Source organism: Triticum dicoccoides, chromosome 4A (genome assembly GCF_002162155.2).
Source record: "Triticum dicoccoides isolate Atlit2015 ecotype Zavitan chromosome 4A, WEW_v2.0, whole genome shotgun sequence".
Classification (NCBI taxonomy): domain Eukaryota; kingdom Viridiplantae; phylum Streptophyta; class Magnoliopsida; order Poales; family Poaceae; genus Triticum; species Triticum dicoccoides.
This window is the reverse complement of record NC_041386.1, coordinates 606,490,659-606,503,101: the sequence shown is the minus strand read 5'-3', so window position 1 is coordinate 606,503,101 and position 12,443 is coordinate 606,490,659. Positions and strand designations below refer to the sequence as shown.

Genomic DNA, 12,443 nt, shown 5'->3' with positions numbered 1-12,443 from the left:
ACTATATATCTAGCTCCTTTATCAGGGGTAGTACGCATCGAGCAGTAATCGTCGAAAGACACCAGCAGGAATGGGATCTTTGACGAGGGATCCATTAAGATAATATATGGTGCCTTGCTATCTGACCGGGTTTAGTTCATTAATTACTATGGCACATATGATTAACAATACATCACACGTCCTGCGAGAGCACAACTAAAACAGTTCCTCCGACAAAGCACGATGTTTTGATTGTTATTATTACCATAGATGACGACATCGCTAACCGTCCACCGATTAGTGACTGGGTTTTCCAGATACAAATGGGACCTAGCTGGAGATCATGCTTGCAGCACCCAAAATCAGGCACCCACGATTAACAATCTTTACAGCCAGACGTCTAGAACCGACGAAGAGTCGGTCTGTATGCATAAATTACAAGTAAAAACAGATGATTTACTCATGTTCTTTTCATAGATTTCTCAACAAACTGTCATGCATTTGGCAAGCACCGAAATGAAAACAATCCCTCCGACAAAACCGTCCACCAATTAGTGATTGTGTTTTTGCAACACTAAGATCATATCTGTGCTTCCATCACCTAAGATCGAACTCCCGTATGATTAACAAATGTTCTACAACCACATGTTCGTGTTCCACGTCTCCCTAAGCACACGTACTTACGCCTGTAATTGACGGAGACCGGCTTGTATATACACATAATTTGCAGAAATTATGGGAAAACTTGTTTAGCATGCATGATTAAGGTTATAATTTATGTTGTCCTAGTAGATAGATTGTATAGAAAACAGCAAGAGGGAAACCGCTTAATTTGGCCCGATTCCCCCACGACATCAGCAGATCGAGAACTGAAAAGAGAGAGGGAGAGGAGTGACATCATGGCTTACATCGATTGGATAGTGAGTTCTGGGACGGTACACTGGGATCCCATTGGGAGTGTGCCACGTGTCCCGGCTTTTTAGTATGTTAGTATTTCTAGACACCCAAATAATTGAGCTGCAGTAGAATGTCCCCTCTACAGCTGCAGCTCAGCTCAGCTCCAACTTTTTTTTATTTCTTTCTTTTCATTCTTTCTCACTAACTGTTTGGCCTGTCGGAGCACATGCTAGTATTTTCCTGTGTAAAAAAATTGGGACCCACAGCTGGGCTTGACTCGCCCTGCATGGCAGTGTACCACATCAAGACAGGACAGTCGAGGCTGTCGACCTTTTCTTGTCTGGTTAAAATTCGTCCATCCAATCGCCGGAAAGTAGCGTGGAAATTTTTTGCACCTGATGGATACAGCACTATGCGTAATTAAGCATTATTATTTGGTTCTTTTAATTAAGAACATGCCCCTGGTTAAGTGCAAGTTCGGCAACCCTATGCTCGTGCAAATTCTCGACTCCGCTCCTTGCTTCTCTACTAACATCTCCACCATCGTAATTTGGTATTTCTTTTAGGAAAAAGTTTGGATCTATTCATCAAACATCATGGCAGTATAAAGAAGAATGAGAAGTAATAAAAATTACATCCATGTCCGTAGACCATCTAACGACGACTACAAGCAGTGGAGGAGCGAGCCGAAGGCGCGCTGCCGTCATCGCCCCTCCCTCATCGGAGCCAGGCATACCTTGTTACAGTACATAGTCGGAAAGTCGTTGTACTGAGGCCACAATGGACCAGCGCACCAGAACAACAACCGCCACCGATGAATAGAATCATATATCAGAAGGATCCGGCCTGTAAACACATGAACGCAGACAAACGAAGAATAGATCCACACAAATCCACTGAAAACAAACACCGACCGAATCCCGTGAGTTCCGTCGAAGACACACCTCCACACGCCCTCCGACGACGCAAGACGCATTGTCGAGACACGGGGCGGGGAGAACCTTATTCTATCTTCAGAGAGTTGTTGCCGACTCGCCTTCGCGAGCAGGACACAAACCCAGAAAAAACAAAAAAAACACCTAAATTGAAGATGGAACCCTCCCACCGGCAAGGGCCAGGATCCACCATGTTTCCATGGTCCTAAGGCCACACGAGACGAGGTAGATCGGTGGCGCCGGCGGCGGGAGGTAGACAAATCCTGAACGCCTAGGAGCCTTTCATTCTTTCCCGGGAAGAAAGGAAACACCAGCCCAACTTGTTGACACATATCGTCGTAGTTTGTCATTCAGCAAAATGTTCGGCAGCGAACTTCTCACTTGTCAACATCCCATGTTTCTTGGTTTTGCCAAATGGACGAAGAAGGAGATAGATAGATGACAAGTATAGTAGTGCGATGAGGGGGAGTCATATGTGAGGGACAATGAAGGCAAGAGCCAGACAAGAAGCACCCAAGGGATAAGGAGCTACCGGCAAAGAGCCGGCTTTGCCCGGTTGGGCTGCACAACCGTTGGTCTAGATCAGGGATCTTCCTTCTCGCACCTCAGGATCATGTCCTATGTAGTGAGCTACTATCGTGACAATTCAATGGGACCTTATAATCGACATGTCGGTGAAAGCAATCCAGTGGCTAATCTTCTGGTTTTCCCGCTAAACCGTTAACCATTGAAGGCGCTTCAACGAGTGGATGGTGACAAATTTTACAAAAAAAATAAATAGAAGTTGTGGAGAAATGTACAGATAATAGTCGGCCCATGCCGTGGATTAAATTAGTGAAAATGATGGGTCCACATGTGGACAGGTGGAGTGGTACTGGCACAAGTGGACATGTGGGACCACCGGCGCCACCTCAGAGTCTTAAGTGCACTACCTGTGTACACAGACGCATGTGTGTGTACGTACGTACACGTTTATCCAGCACCCTCGTGTCCGTCCCTGGACCAAACAACGGCAGGTAGATTTATACAGATAAGATGTAGTACGTGCTCCGTATCTCTTCATTCCTTGCCTTGGTAGTAGATGAAGATGAACAGCTAAAGAGATCAGTTGCTTCATGGATTTGGAAGAAGAAACTAACTAATGTCTTTGTTCACAGGGTCAGGTGTGCGTGCGTACATTATTAATAGTAATATAAATGTATGTGCGTATGTATGAGCATTTGCGTTTGCGTTACAAAGAACTAACAAATGGCTTTGTTAATATGCAAGTAGGAACATGTATAGCACATGAGAGATTGATATAATCAAACTGGTTGACTCGGAGGAGAGAAGGTAGACGAAGCCACGAGAGGAGATCGCCCAGAATCTTCTCTCCAGCCAACAATAGCTAATGCCCACAGCTTAATTAGCAACAAATTGTTAATCAATCAACTATAGTAGATGAAGATTAAGAGATACTAATTATTATATAGTCCCTACTATCCAAGCAGCTAGGAGGAGGAGGAAGAAGACCAAGACCAACGCAACGCAACGCAACACAACAGTAGGCTATATATACGTGCCCACACCGGCCGGGCTACCTCTCCTCCCCCTCCCGGCCGGCACATATACATTCCCCTAGCTAGATTCTCTGCCACCGTCGATCGACCGAGAGAGGCAGATAGACATGGAGCAGCTGGAGGAGGCGCCGACGTCCACGACCACGGTGGCGCTGGCCACGTCGCCCAAGCCTGCGCCGTCGAGCAACGGCAGCAAGAAGCTGCCGTCGCGGTTCCGGCGGGTGTGCGTGTTCTGCGGGAGCAGCCCGGGGAGGAAGCCGGCGTACCAGCTGGCCGCCGTGCAGCTCGGGCAGCAGCTGGTGGAGCGCGGCATCGACCTCGTGTACGGCGGCGGCAGCGTCGGGCTCATGGGCCTGGTGTCCCGCGCGGTGCACGGCGGCGGCGGGCGCGTCACGGGCGTGGTGCCCCGGTCGGTCCTCCCGCGGGAGCTCATCGGCGAGACGCCCGGCGGGGAGGAGGTGAAGGCCGTGTCCGGCATGCACCAGCGCAAGGCCGAGATGGCCCGCCGCGCCGACGCCTTCGTGGCGCTCCCCGGCGGCTATGGCACGCTGGAGGAGCTGCTGGAGGTCATCACCTGGGCGCAGCTCGGCATCCACGACAAGCCGGTGGGCCTGCTGAACGTGGAGGGCTACTACGACTCGCTGCTGGACTTCATCGACAGGGCGGTGGACGAGGGGTTCGTGTCGCCGGCGGCAAGGCGCATCATCGTGGCCGCGCCCACGCCCGGCGAGCTGCTGGCGGCGCTGGAGGACTACTCGCCGGCGCACCACGACGGCGGAGGCGTGAAGCTCAGCTGGGAGTCGTCCGTGGACACCATGGCCTGCTCGCCGCCCAAGCCGGACATCTCCCGCTAGCCGGCCGGCGGCCGGATCAACTCACCACCAACCACCAACCCAAGATTAGTTGACAAACACACACACACACATATCAGACTCTAGACTATATATCCATTACCATCCAACCAAACATAGATATTCATCATCCGTATATATATACTTTGTAAATACTTTAGATATCTTGGATGGATTAATCAACTAGATCTCGTATATCATTCTGTGGCCCGTATGGCTGGAGTATGTATGCAAAAATACTTTTATGTTCTTGTGTTCGTGCTTGGCTGACTTTCATTCTACTTGTGCTGTTTATGTATCCTCTGTTCCCATTTCTGGGGAGGGATGCCCATTTCCATTTGGGGTTTGACATGATTTGGATCCACAGCAGCAACAACAACAACATGATTGATTGATTGAACTGCAAAAAGATGAGAGGATTGACGATGGATGTGGCCTCCCCAACCATCGGAAAAGTTGGGAAGGGGACAAGTGAGGTCGATCCATTCACATCCATGTCCATCTGTCCTCTCTTTCCCTCTGCAATTTGCATCTTGGCTGCATGGGTGTGCGTGTGTGAGGTGGCCAATTCAGGCACGTGGATGCACCACCGTGGAACCAGCACTAGTGGCCGGGACCTGGTGCTGTGGAGGATAGGCCGGCAGAAACCAACCAAGTACTATCCACAACCAACACAATAGACAAAGAATGATTGACAATGCTCACTACTCAAGTCACCCTCACCCATTTTTCTCATCAATTATCCTCTTGCTAGGTAGCTAGCTAAGGGCATCTTCAGCCGTTCGGCCTCCCAAGACGTCTAAATAGAGCGGCCTGGGGGCGTGCCGGCGCTAGTTCGGCCCCTGCGGGCGACCTAGCTCCCAGTCACGCCCCCAAGCGCCGGCCCCAGGATGCGGGAAATTTAAACTTGGTCGTTCCCGCTCTCAAAAGATGCCACAAATCCGGCGATCGAACGTAGTCTGGCGTTACAAAAAATAAAGCGCCGCATGCCGCAAGTTCGCGTGCGCAATGATTCACTCGGCGGGGTCGGCTCCAGGCGTTGGCGGAGTCGGCGTGCGCGGGCTCGGCGGTGTCGGAGCTGCTTCGGTGCTAGGCTGTGTCGGCGCGGCTTCGGCACTGCTGGGCGGCGATGTAGAGGCGTCGTTCGGGCTTGGCGCCCGTGTGGTCGTGGGCGCGGGAGCTTGCGTCGTCGGCGTTGCCGTCTGCATCTGGTTCAGGATGAGGCCGCGCTCCGCCATGTACCACGCCCTGAGCTGCTCGTCGTTGCTCTGGAGCATGCCCGCCCCGCCCATCAGAAAAGCCATGTCGGTGTTCCTCTTCTTCGCGGCGACGTTCGTCCAGAGCAGGTCGAGCTTGACGGCGCTGTTCTTCATCAGCGACGACCACCGCGCCTCGGTCTTCTCTTCACGTAGGACGGCCCGGGCCTGGGCGTCGGCGAGGCAATGCTCGATGGACTCCTGCACTCGCGCGGTTGCCGCGTCGGCGTTTTCCCCCTTCTTTGCCAATTTGTGGCCGTCCGGCCGCCCCTCTGACGCGCCCGGAGTCGTCGCGTCCGGCTTGTATGTCTCCTTGGCCTTGTCGAGGGTACGTCGGACTTCCGCCCACTTATCGCACTTATCAATGCGCTTGTAGACGTTGAGGTGCTTGAAGTCGGCGTCTTGGTTGTCGCGCTGATACATGGTGAACATACGCAGCAGCTGCGCGGAGGAACAAACAGTTGGCGGGCGGCGGGCGTTGACGACGAAGAGATGCGGGCGAGCGGCGTGCGTACCTGATCCTCAACGCTGGCGCCGCTCTCCGGGCGAGCCGCGACCTCCTCGACGATTCCATGCCATTTGTTGCACGCCAACTGGATACGCCCCCAATGGTTCGCCATCGCCTTGGAGCCGCGCTGCATGTAGACGCCTTTGAAGTACGGGTCGACGAGCTTCCGCTCGTCGAACTCGGCCTTGATCTGGTCCCAGTACGTCTCCAAGCTCTGGTTCGCCGGTGGTCGGGTCGAGGCAGACGACTTTCCATGCTTCGGCGAGGCATTCCTCCTCCTTGGACGTCCACTTGATGCGCGGTTCGCCTGACCTAGCCGCCCGCTTCTTCTTCTTCTGGCGCCCCTTCGTCGGAACAGGAGCCGGCTCCTCCTCCTCCTCCTCCTCGGGTTCCTGCGCTTCGTGCGCGTCCTCGCCGTAGACGTAGTCGAGCTCGGCCTCCATGTCGCCGCTGAGATCCACTACCTCGTCCTGGGTGGCGAACCCGGGAGACGCAGCGGCCGCGGTCGATCCTGTCGCGATGATGTCGTCCATGTCGGCTCCTATGTCGTCCGTGTCGCCGAGGTGCGAGAAGGGCAGCGGTCCACGACGGAGATGGGGTGTCAGTGTGGACGCGTAGGCGGCAGGTGGCGAGTAGTTGTATGGAGAGTACTGCGCGTCGACGAAGGCGGGCGAGGGTGTGCGCGTCGCGGGGTGGCCATGGGGGAAGGTCACGTTTGGGTTGAACCCCCCGTGCGCGTCGCCGTCGGCGTAGCCGGGCGACGATGATCCCCATGGAGATCCGACGCCTTGCTGTCCCCAGGGCGCGTACTGGGCGTGGCTGACGACGGGTGGATTCATCATCCCCGCGTGGTCGACCGATGAGGAAGACGCCGCCGCACGCGCCACGTTGTCGCGGGCCTTCTTGGCAATGGCCCTGTTCCTCCGGCCGGTGGTGACTGCGTCGCGTCGCTGAACTTCCACCCTCCACTCGGCGTTCTGTTGGGGAACGTAGAAGAAATTCAAAATTTTCCTACGTGTCACCAAGATCTATCTATGGAGAAACCAGCAACGAGGGGAAGGAGAGTGCATCTACATACCCTTGTAGATCGCTATGCGGAAGCGTTCAAGAGAACGGGGTTGAAGGAGTCGTACTCGTCGTGATCCAAATCACCGGAGATCCTAGTGCCGAACGGACGGCACCTCTGCGTTCAACACACGTACAGCCCGGTGACGTCTCCCATGCCTTGATCCAGCAAGAAGAGAGGGAGAGGTTGAGGAAGACTCCATCCAGCAGTAGCACAACGGCGTGGTGGTGGTGGAGGAGCGTGGTACTCCAGTAGGGCTTCGCCAAGCACCGTAAGAGACGAGGAGGAGAGAGGTAGGGCTACGCCAGGGAGAGATCAAATCGTGTGTCTTGGACGGCCCAAAACCCCCACTATTTATAGGAGAAGGGGAGGAGGGTGCGCCCCCTCTAGGGTTCCCACCCCTAGGGGGGCGGCAGCCCTAGATGGGATGGAGGGGGGGGGGGGGCGGCAAAGAGGGGGAGAAGGGGGCGCGCCCTAGGGTGGGCCTTAGGCCCATCTGCGCCTAGGGTTTCCCCCTTCTCCTCCTAGCTGCGCCTTGCACTACTAGAAAAAGGGCTATAGATGGGATTGATACTAATGGCGCACCAGACAAGTGGTGCGCCATTAGTATATACTAATGGCGCACCACCTACTGATACGCCATTAGAGTTGAAACTACTAATGGCGCACCTGGCCCAGGGTGCGCCATTAGTATCAATTTTTTTAACTAGTGCGTCTGTCCAAACATACTAATGGCGCATCCAGATACAGTGCGCCATTACTAGTTGTAACTAGTAATGGCGCACCAGCCGGAAAGTGCACCATTAATGTTGTTTTTTTATTATATTTTTTATTCCCTTTTTTGCAAAACTACTAATGGCGCACTGTTCCACCGTGCGCCATTACTAGTTTAAACTAGTAATGGCGCACTGTGGGACAGTGCGCCATTAGTATTTTTTTTTGCAAAACTACTAATGGCGCACCACCAGGAGGTGCGCCATTAGTAACCTGGATTACTAATGGCGCATTTAGAGTTGGTGCGCCATTAGTAAGTGGGCAGCAACAAGATATTTTGGACAGCCTCTCCTACCCACACTCACTTTCTCCCTACTTCATTCTCTTCACCTCCTCCTTGTCTCGGGTGCCTCCTCTTTTTCACCTCATTTCCACCATAGATTCATTCAATTTAAGTGGTTAAATTACCTTGTTTTGATAGGTAAGTAAGGGGGGAAGCTATATTTATGTTGTTCTCCCTACAACAATGTGCACATGCACTTTTTATGGCCTAGCTAGATCTATGTATGTTCATGGTGTTGCATATGTTTGTGGTGTTGCATATGTGTTTGTGTTTGGAGGTGTACCGGTATTTGAAATTCGATAGTTGCCAATATTTTGTCGGAATGTTGATTCATTTCCGTTTCGGCGAGAATTTTGGCATTAAGCATTCTTTTTGGTCCTATTTTTAGGGAAAGTCATGCCAAATTTTTTCTTGGTTCTAAAATATCGTTTTGCTCTACCCCGCAGGCGACCATGGTCCGCATGATGACCGAAGGCATCGTGAATAGGTTTTTGAGGTCCGCGAAGGCCGAGATGCTTCAAAAGAACGAGACGGAGATAAGATGTCCGTGTCGAAGATGCAAGCTGAAGAGCCTTATTGCGGACCGGAATCCGGGCAGGTGCGGGACCACCTGCTCTTGCGTGGTTTCATGGATGGCTATCGGTGGCAAGGTGATGAAGATGACTACGGAGTCGTCCATGGGGGCCGGGCAAGAAATGAGGAAGGGCAGCAAGACAACCACCGCGGCTCGGGCGGGCGAGAAGACGAAGAATCCCGAGGAGATGATCACGACGATGATGTTGTACACAGTCATCATGTAGAAGATGCAGGACATGATGATGAGGAAGATGCCGGAGCAGTCGACGGGCATGATCATGAAGATGATGATGCCGGCGGAGCAGACGACGCTGGACCATCGATGGGCTAGGTGCAGGACCCTCATATTCAAGAGCTGCTTCTCAAGCAGACGGATAATGCAAGAGCTGCCGCCCGAGAGAAAGCCAAGATGGATCAACTTGAGTTAGACGCGGTTACTCTATTGTATGAAGGATGCAGGCCCGAGGATACCCGCCTAAAAGTAACGCTCATGGCTCTGGAGATGAAGGTAAAACACAAAATGACCGACGCATGCTTCGACGAGAACATGTCATTCTGGCACGAACGTCTTCCCGAGGGGAAGAAGTGCCCGACCAGTTTGGAGGAGGCGAAGAAAATCGTGTGTCCTCTGGATTTACCGCACGTGAAATACCATGTGTGCATGAACAATTGCATCATTTATCGGGATGAGCACGCGGAGTCTACCATATGTCCGGTGTGCGGCGTCACTCGATACAAGAAGAGGAAGAAAGCTCCTCGAAAAGTGGTGTGGTACTTTCCGATCACTCCTCGTCTGCAGCGGTATTTCGGGGACCCTAAGGTAGCAAAGCTCCTGCGTTGGCACGCGGATAGGGAGGAGAAGAAGCGAGAAGATGACGCAAATGATCCGGAGATAGATAAAAAAGACAAGATGCTGAGTCACCCTAAGGATGCGAGCCAGTGGCAAGCGTTGAACTTCGAAGACCCAGAATTTGGGAATGATCCAAGGAACATCGTGCTGGGCGCGAGCACCGATGGAGTCAATCCGTTTGGCAGCCAGAGAAGCACACATAGCACCTGGCCTGTGTTTGTGTGGATGTACAACCTTCCCCCCTGGTTGTGCATGAAGAGGAAGTACATTCACATGAGTATGCTAATTGAAGGACTGAAACAACCAGGGAACGACATCAATCTATATCTGGGGCTGCTGAAAGAGGAGCTTGACACGCTGTGGAAAACGCCAGCCAATACGTGGGACGCCGCAGAGAAAGAATATTTCCCTATGAGAGCCGCGCTGCTCACGACGGTGCACGACTATCTCGGTTATGGATATGTCGCGGGGCAGGTGGTCCACGGATTTTCTGGATGCGTCAGGTGCATGGATGACACAACGTATCGCCAGCTAGATAGAGATCCCAGGTCCTCGAAAACCGTGTTCATGGGACATCGAAGGTGGCTTCGCGACGATGACCCGTGGAGAAAACGCAAGGATCTGTTCGATGGTGAAACCGAACCCCGAGGACGCCCGCGTACGAGGAACGGCGAGGAAATAGACGAGCTGTTGAAAAATTGGAAAGACTGCCCACTGCCGGGAAAGAAGCAAAAGGCTCCAGAGCCGGGAAAGAAGCGAAAGGCGCCAGAGCCGCTGCTGAAGGTATGGAAAACGAGGTCTGTTTTCTGGGACTTGCCGTACTGGAAGATCCACCGTGTGCCTCACAGCCTTAATGTCATGCATATCACGAAGAACGTGTGCGAGAGTCTGCTTGGTACCCTGCTCAACATGCCAGAGAGGACCAAAGATGGGCCGAAAGCAAGGGCAGACTTGAAATCAATGGGCATCAGGCAGGAGCTTCACGCTATATATGATGATCATGATGATGATGATGATGATGATGAGGCGAAGCAGGACACGGAAAGTCGTCACAAAGGCAAAAAGGCCAAGAAGACCGGAAATGACTACCCTTCTGCGTGCTTCACTCTAAGTCAGGAGGAGATCAAGCAGTTTTTCACCTGCCTCGTAGGAGTAAAACTTCCTTACGGTTACGCGGGGAAGATAAGCAGATACCTAGACCCAGCGAAGCTGAAGTTCAGCGGGATGAAGTCTCACGACTGTCACGTGCTGATGACGCAGATACTTCCAGTTGCAATCCGTGGGATCATGGACGCGCACGTCCGTGAAACTCTATTTGGCCTATGCAACTTTTTCGATGTCATCTCTCGGAAGTCTGTTGGCGTGAGGCAACTCAGAAGGCTACAGGAAGAGATCGTGGTGATACTATGCGAGCTTGAGATGTACTTCCCGCCCGCATTCTTCGACGTTATGGTGCATCTGCTGGTCCATATCGTGGACGATATCATCCAACTCGGGCCGACGTTCCTGCACAGCATGATGCCGTTCGAAAGGATGAATGGTGTCATCAGAGGATACGTTCGCAACATGTGACGTCCAGAGGGAAGTATAGCCAGGGGCTTTCTGACCGAAGAGTGCATCTCCTACTGCACGAATTATCTAGGCATCGAGAACCCCGTTGGTCTGCCCGTCAACAGGCACCTCGGCAGGCTCGCTGGATGGGGTCACCGTGAGGGTCACCGCGAAATGCATGTCGACTTCGAGGGTCGACTCGCCGACTTTGAAAGAGCAAACCTAGTCGCGCTACAACACATAGACGTGGTCGATCCTTGGGTGGTAGAGCACAAAACCTTTATTGAGAAGACGTACAATGACCGAGGCCAACAGAGGACGGACGGAGATATAATCAAAGAGCACAACTCATGTTTCACGCGTTGGTTCAAGCAGAAGCTTCTGTTGTACCCTTTACATGAGGATTCTTCCGCGGAAGAACAACTCATATTCGCCTTGTCACAGGGCACCGAGCACAACCTGATGACCTATGAGGCGTACGATATCAACGGCTACACATTCTACACCGAGGCCAAGGACATGAAGAGCGATGGTTATCAGAACTCCGGGGTAACGATGGAATCCTACACCGGTAACAACAAGGACAGATTCTACGGAAGGATCAAGGAGATCTGGGAGCTGAGCTACGCTGGAGAGAAGGTCCCGATGTTCCGTGTCAGATGGGCCAAGAGCGTCCTAAAAGAAGACCGGTATTTCACCACCATGGTTATACCCGAAGCCAAATCCAAGACCGCGGGCGCAAACGTCACCGCGAAAAATGAGCCATGGGTACTGGCTTCCCAAGTGGACCAATGCTTCTTCATTACCGACCCGTCAAAGCCCAGTCGTGTTGTCGTGAGAAGAGGCAAAAGGAAGATCATCGGAATGGATGGAGTAGCCAATGAGCAAGACTTCGACAAGTATGGCGACCCGAGGATCGAACATGACGACGATGATGAAGTAGCAGCATACACCACAAGAAGAAGCAGGACTAGCCTACCTAAAGGACGTCCGTTCCACAGAAGAACTCCATTTGCGAAAAAGAAGGGCAAGAAGATTGTGAACAGATAGCTAGCTAATATCGATTGTATTTAAATCGTAGCCTCCATTTCTCGATTGTATTTCATGGGCACTTTTTGAACTATCATGAATATTTTTAAATTTCATGGACACTCGATCTCGATCCCCCTCCATCTCGATCGCTATCCCACCTCGCCAGATCCGGTCCCCCTCGCCGCCGAGCACCCCCCGGTCCACCGGCCACCGCCGCCGACCCCCCGCACCCTCGATTCCCCTACTCAACCGCCGCCGTCGACCCCCCGCACCCCTCCCCTACTCAACCGCCGCCGCCGACCCCTCGCACCCCTCCCCTACTCAAC

The 12,443-nt window shown here is 52.8% G+C and overlaps 1 protein-coding gene across 1 annotated transcript; it reads left to right on the top strand.

Moving 5' to 3' along the window:
- Positions 1-3,312: 3,312 nt before the first annotated feature.
- On the top strand, positions 3,313-4,478 carry LOC119287270 (probable cytokinin riboside 5'-monophosphate phosphoribohydrolase LOGL5). Its single transcript, XM_037566788.1, has one exon. It carries the CDS (start codon positions 3,478-3,480, stop codon positions 4,222-4,224), a length of 747 nt encoding a protein of 248 aa, XP_037422685.1. The 5' UTR covers positions 3,313-3,477; the 3' UTR covers positions 4,225-4,478.
- Positions 4,479-12,443: the final 7,965 nt, after the last annotated feature.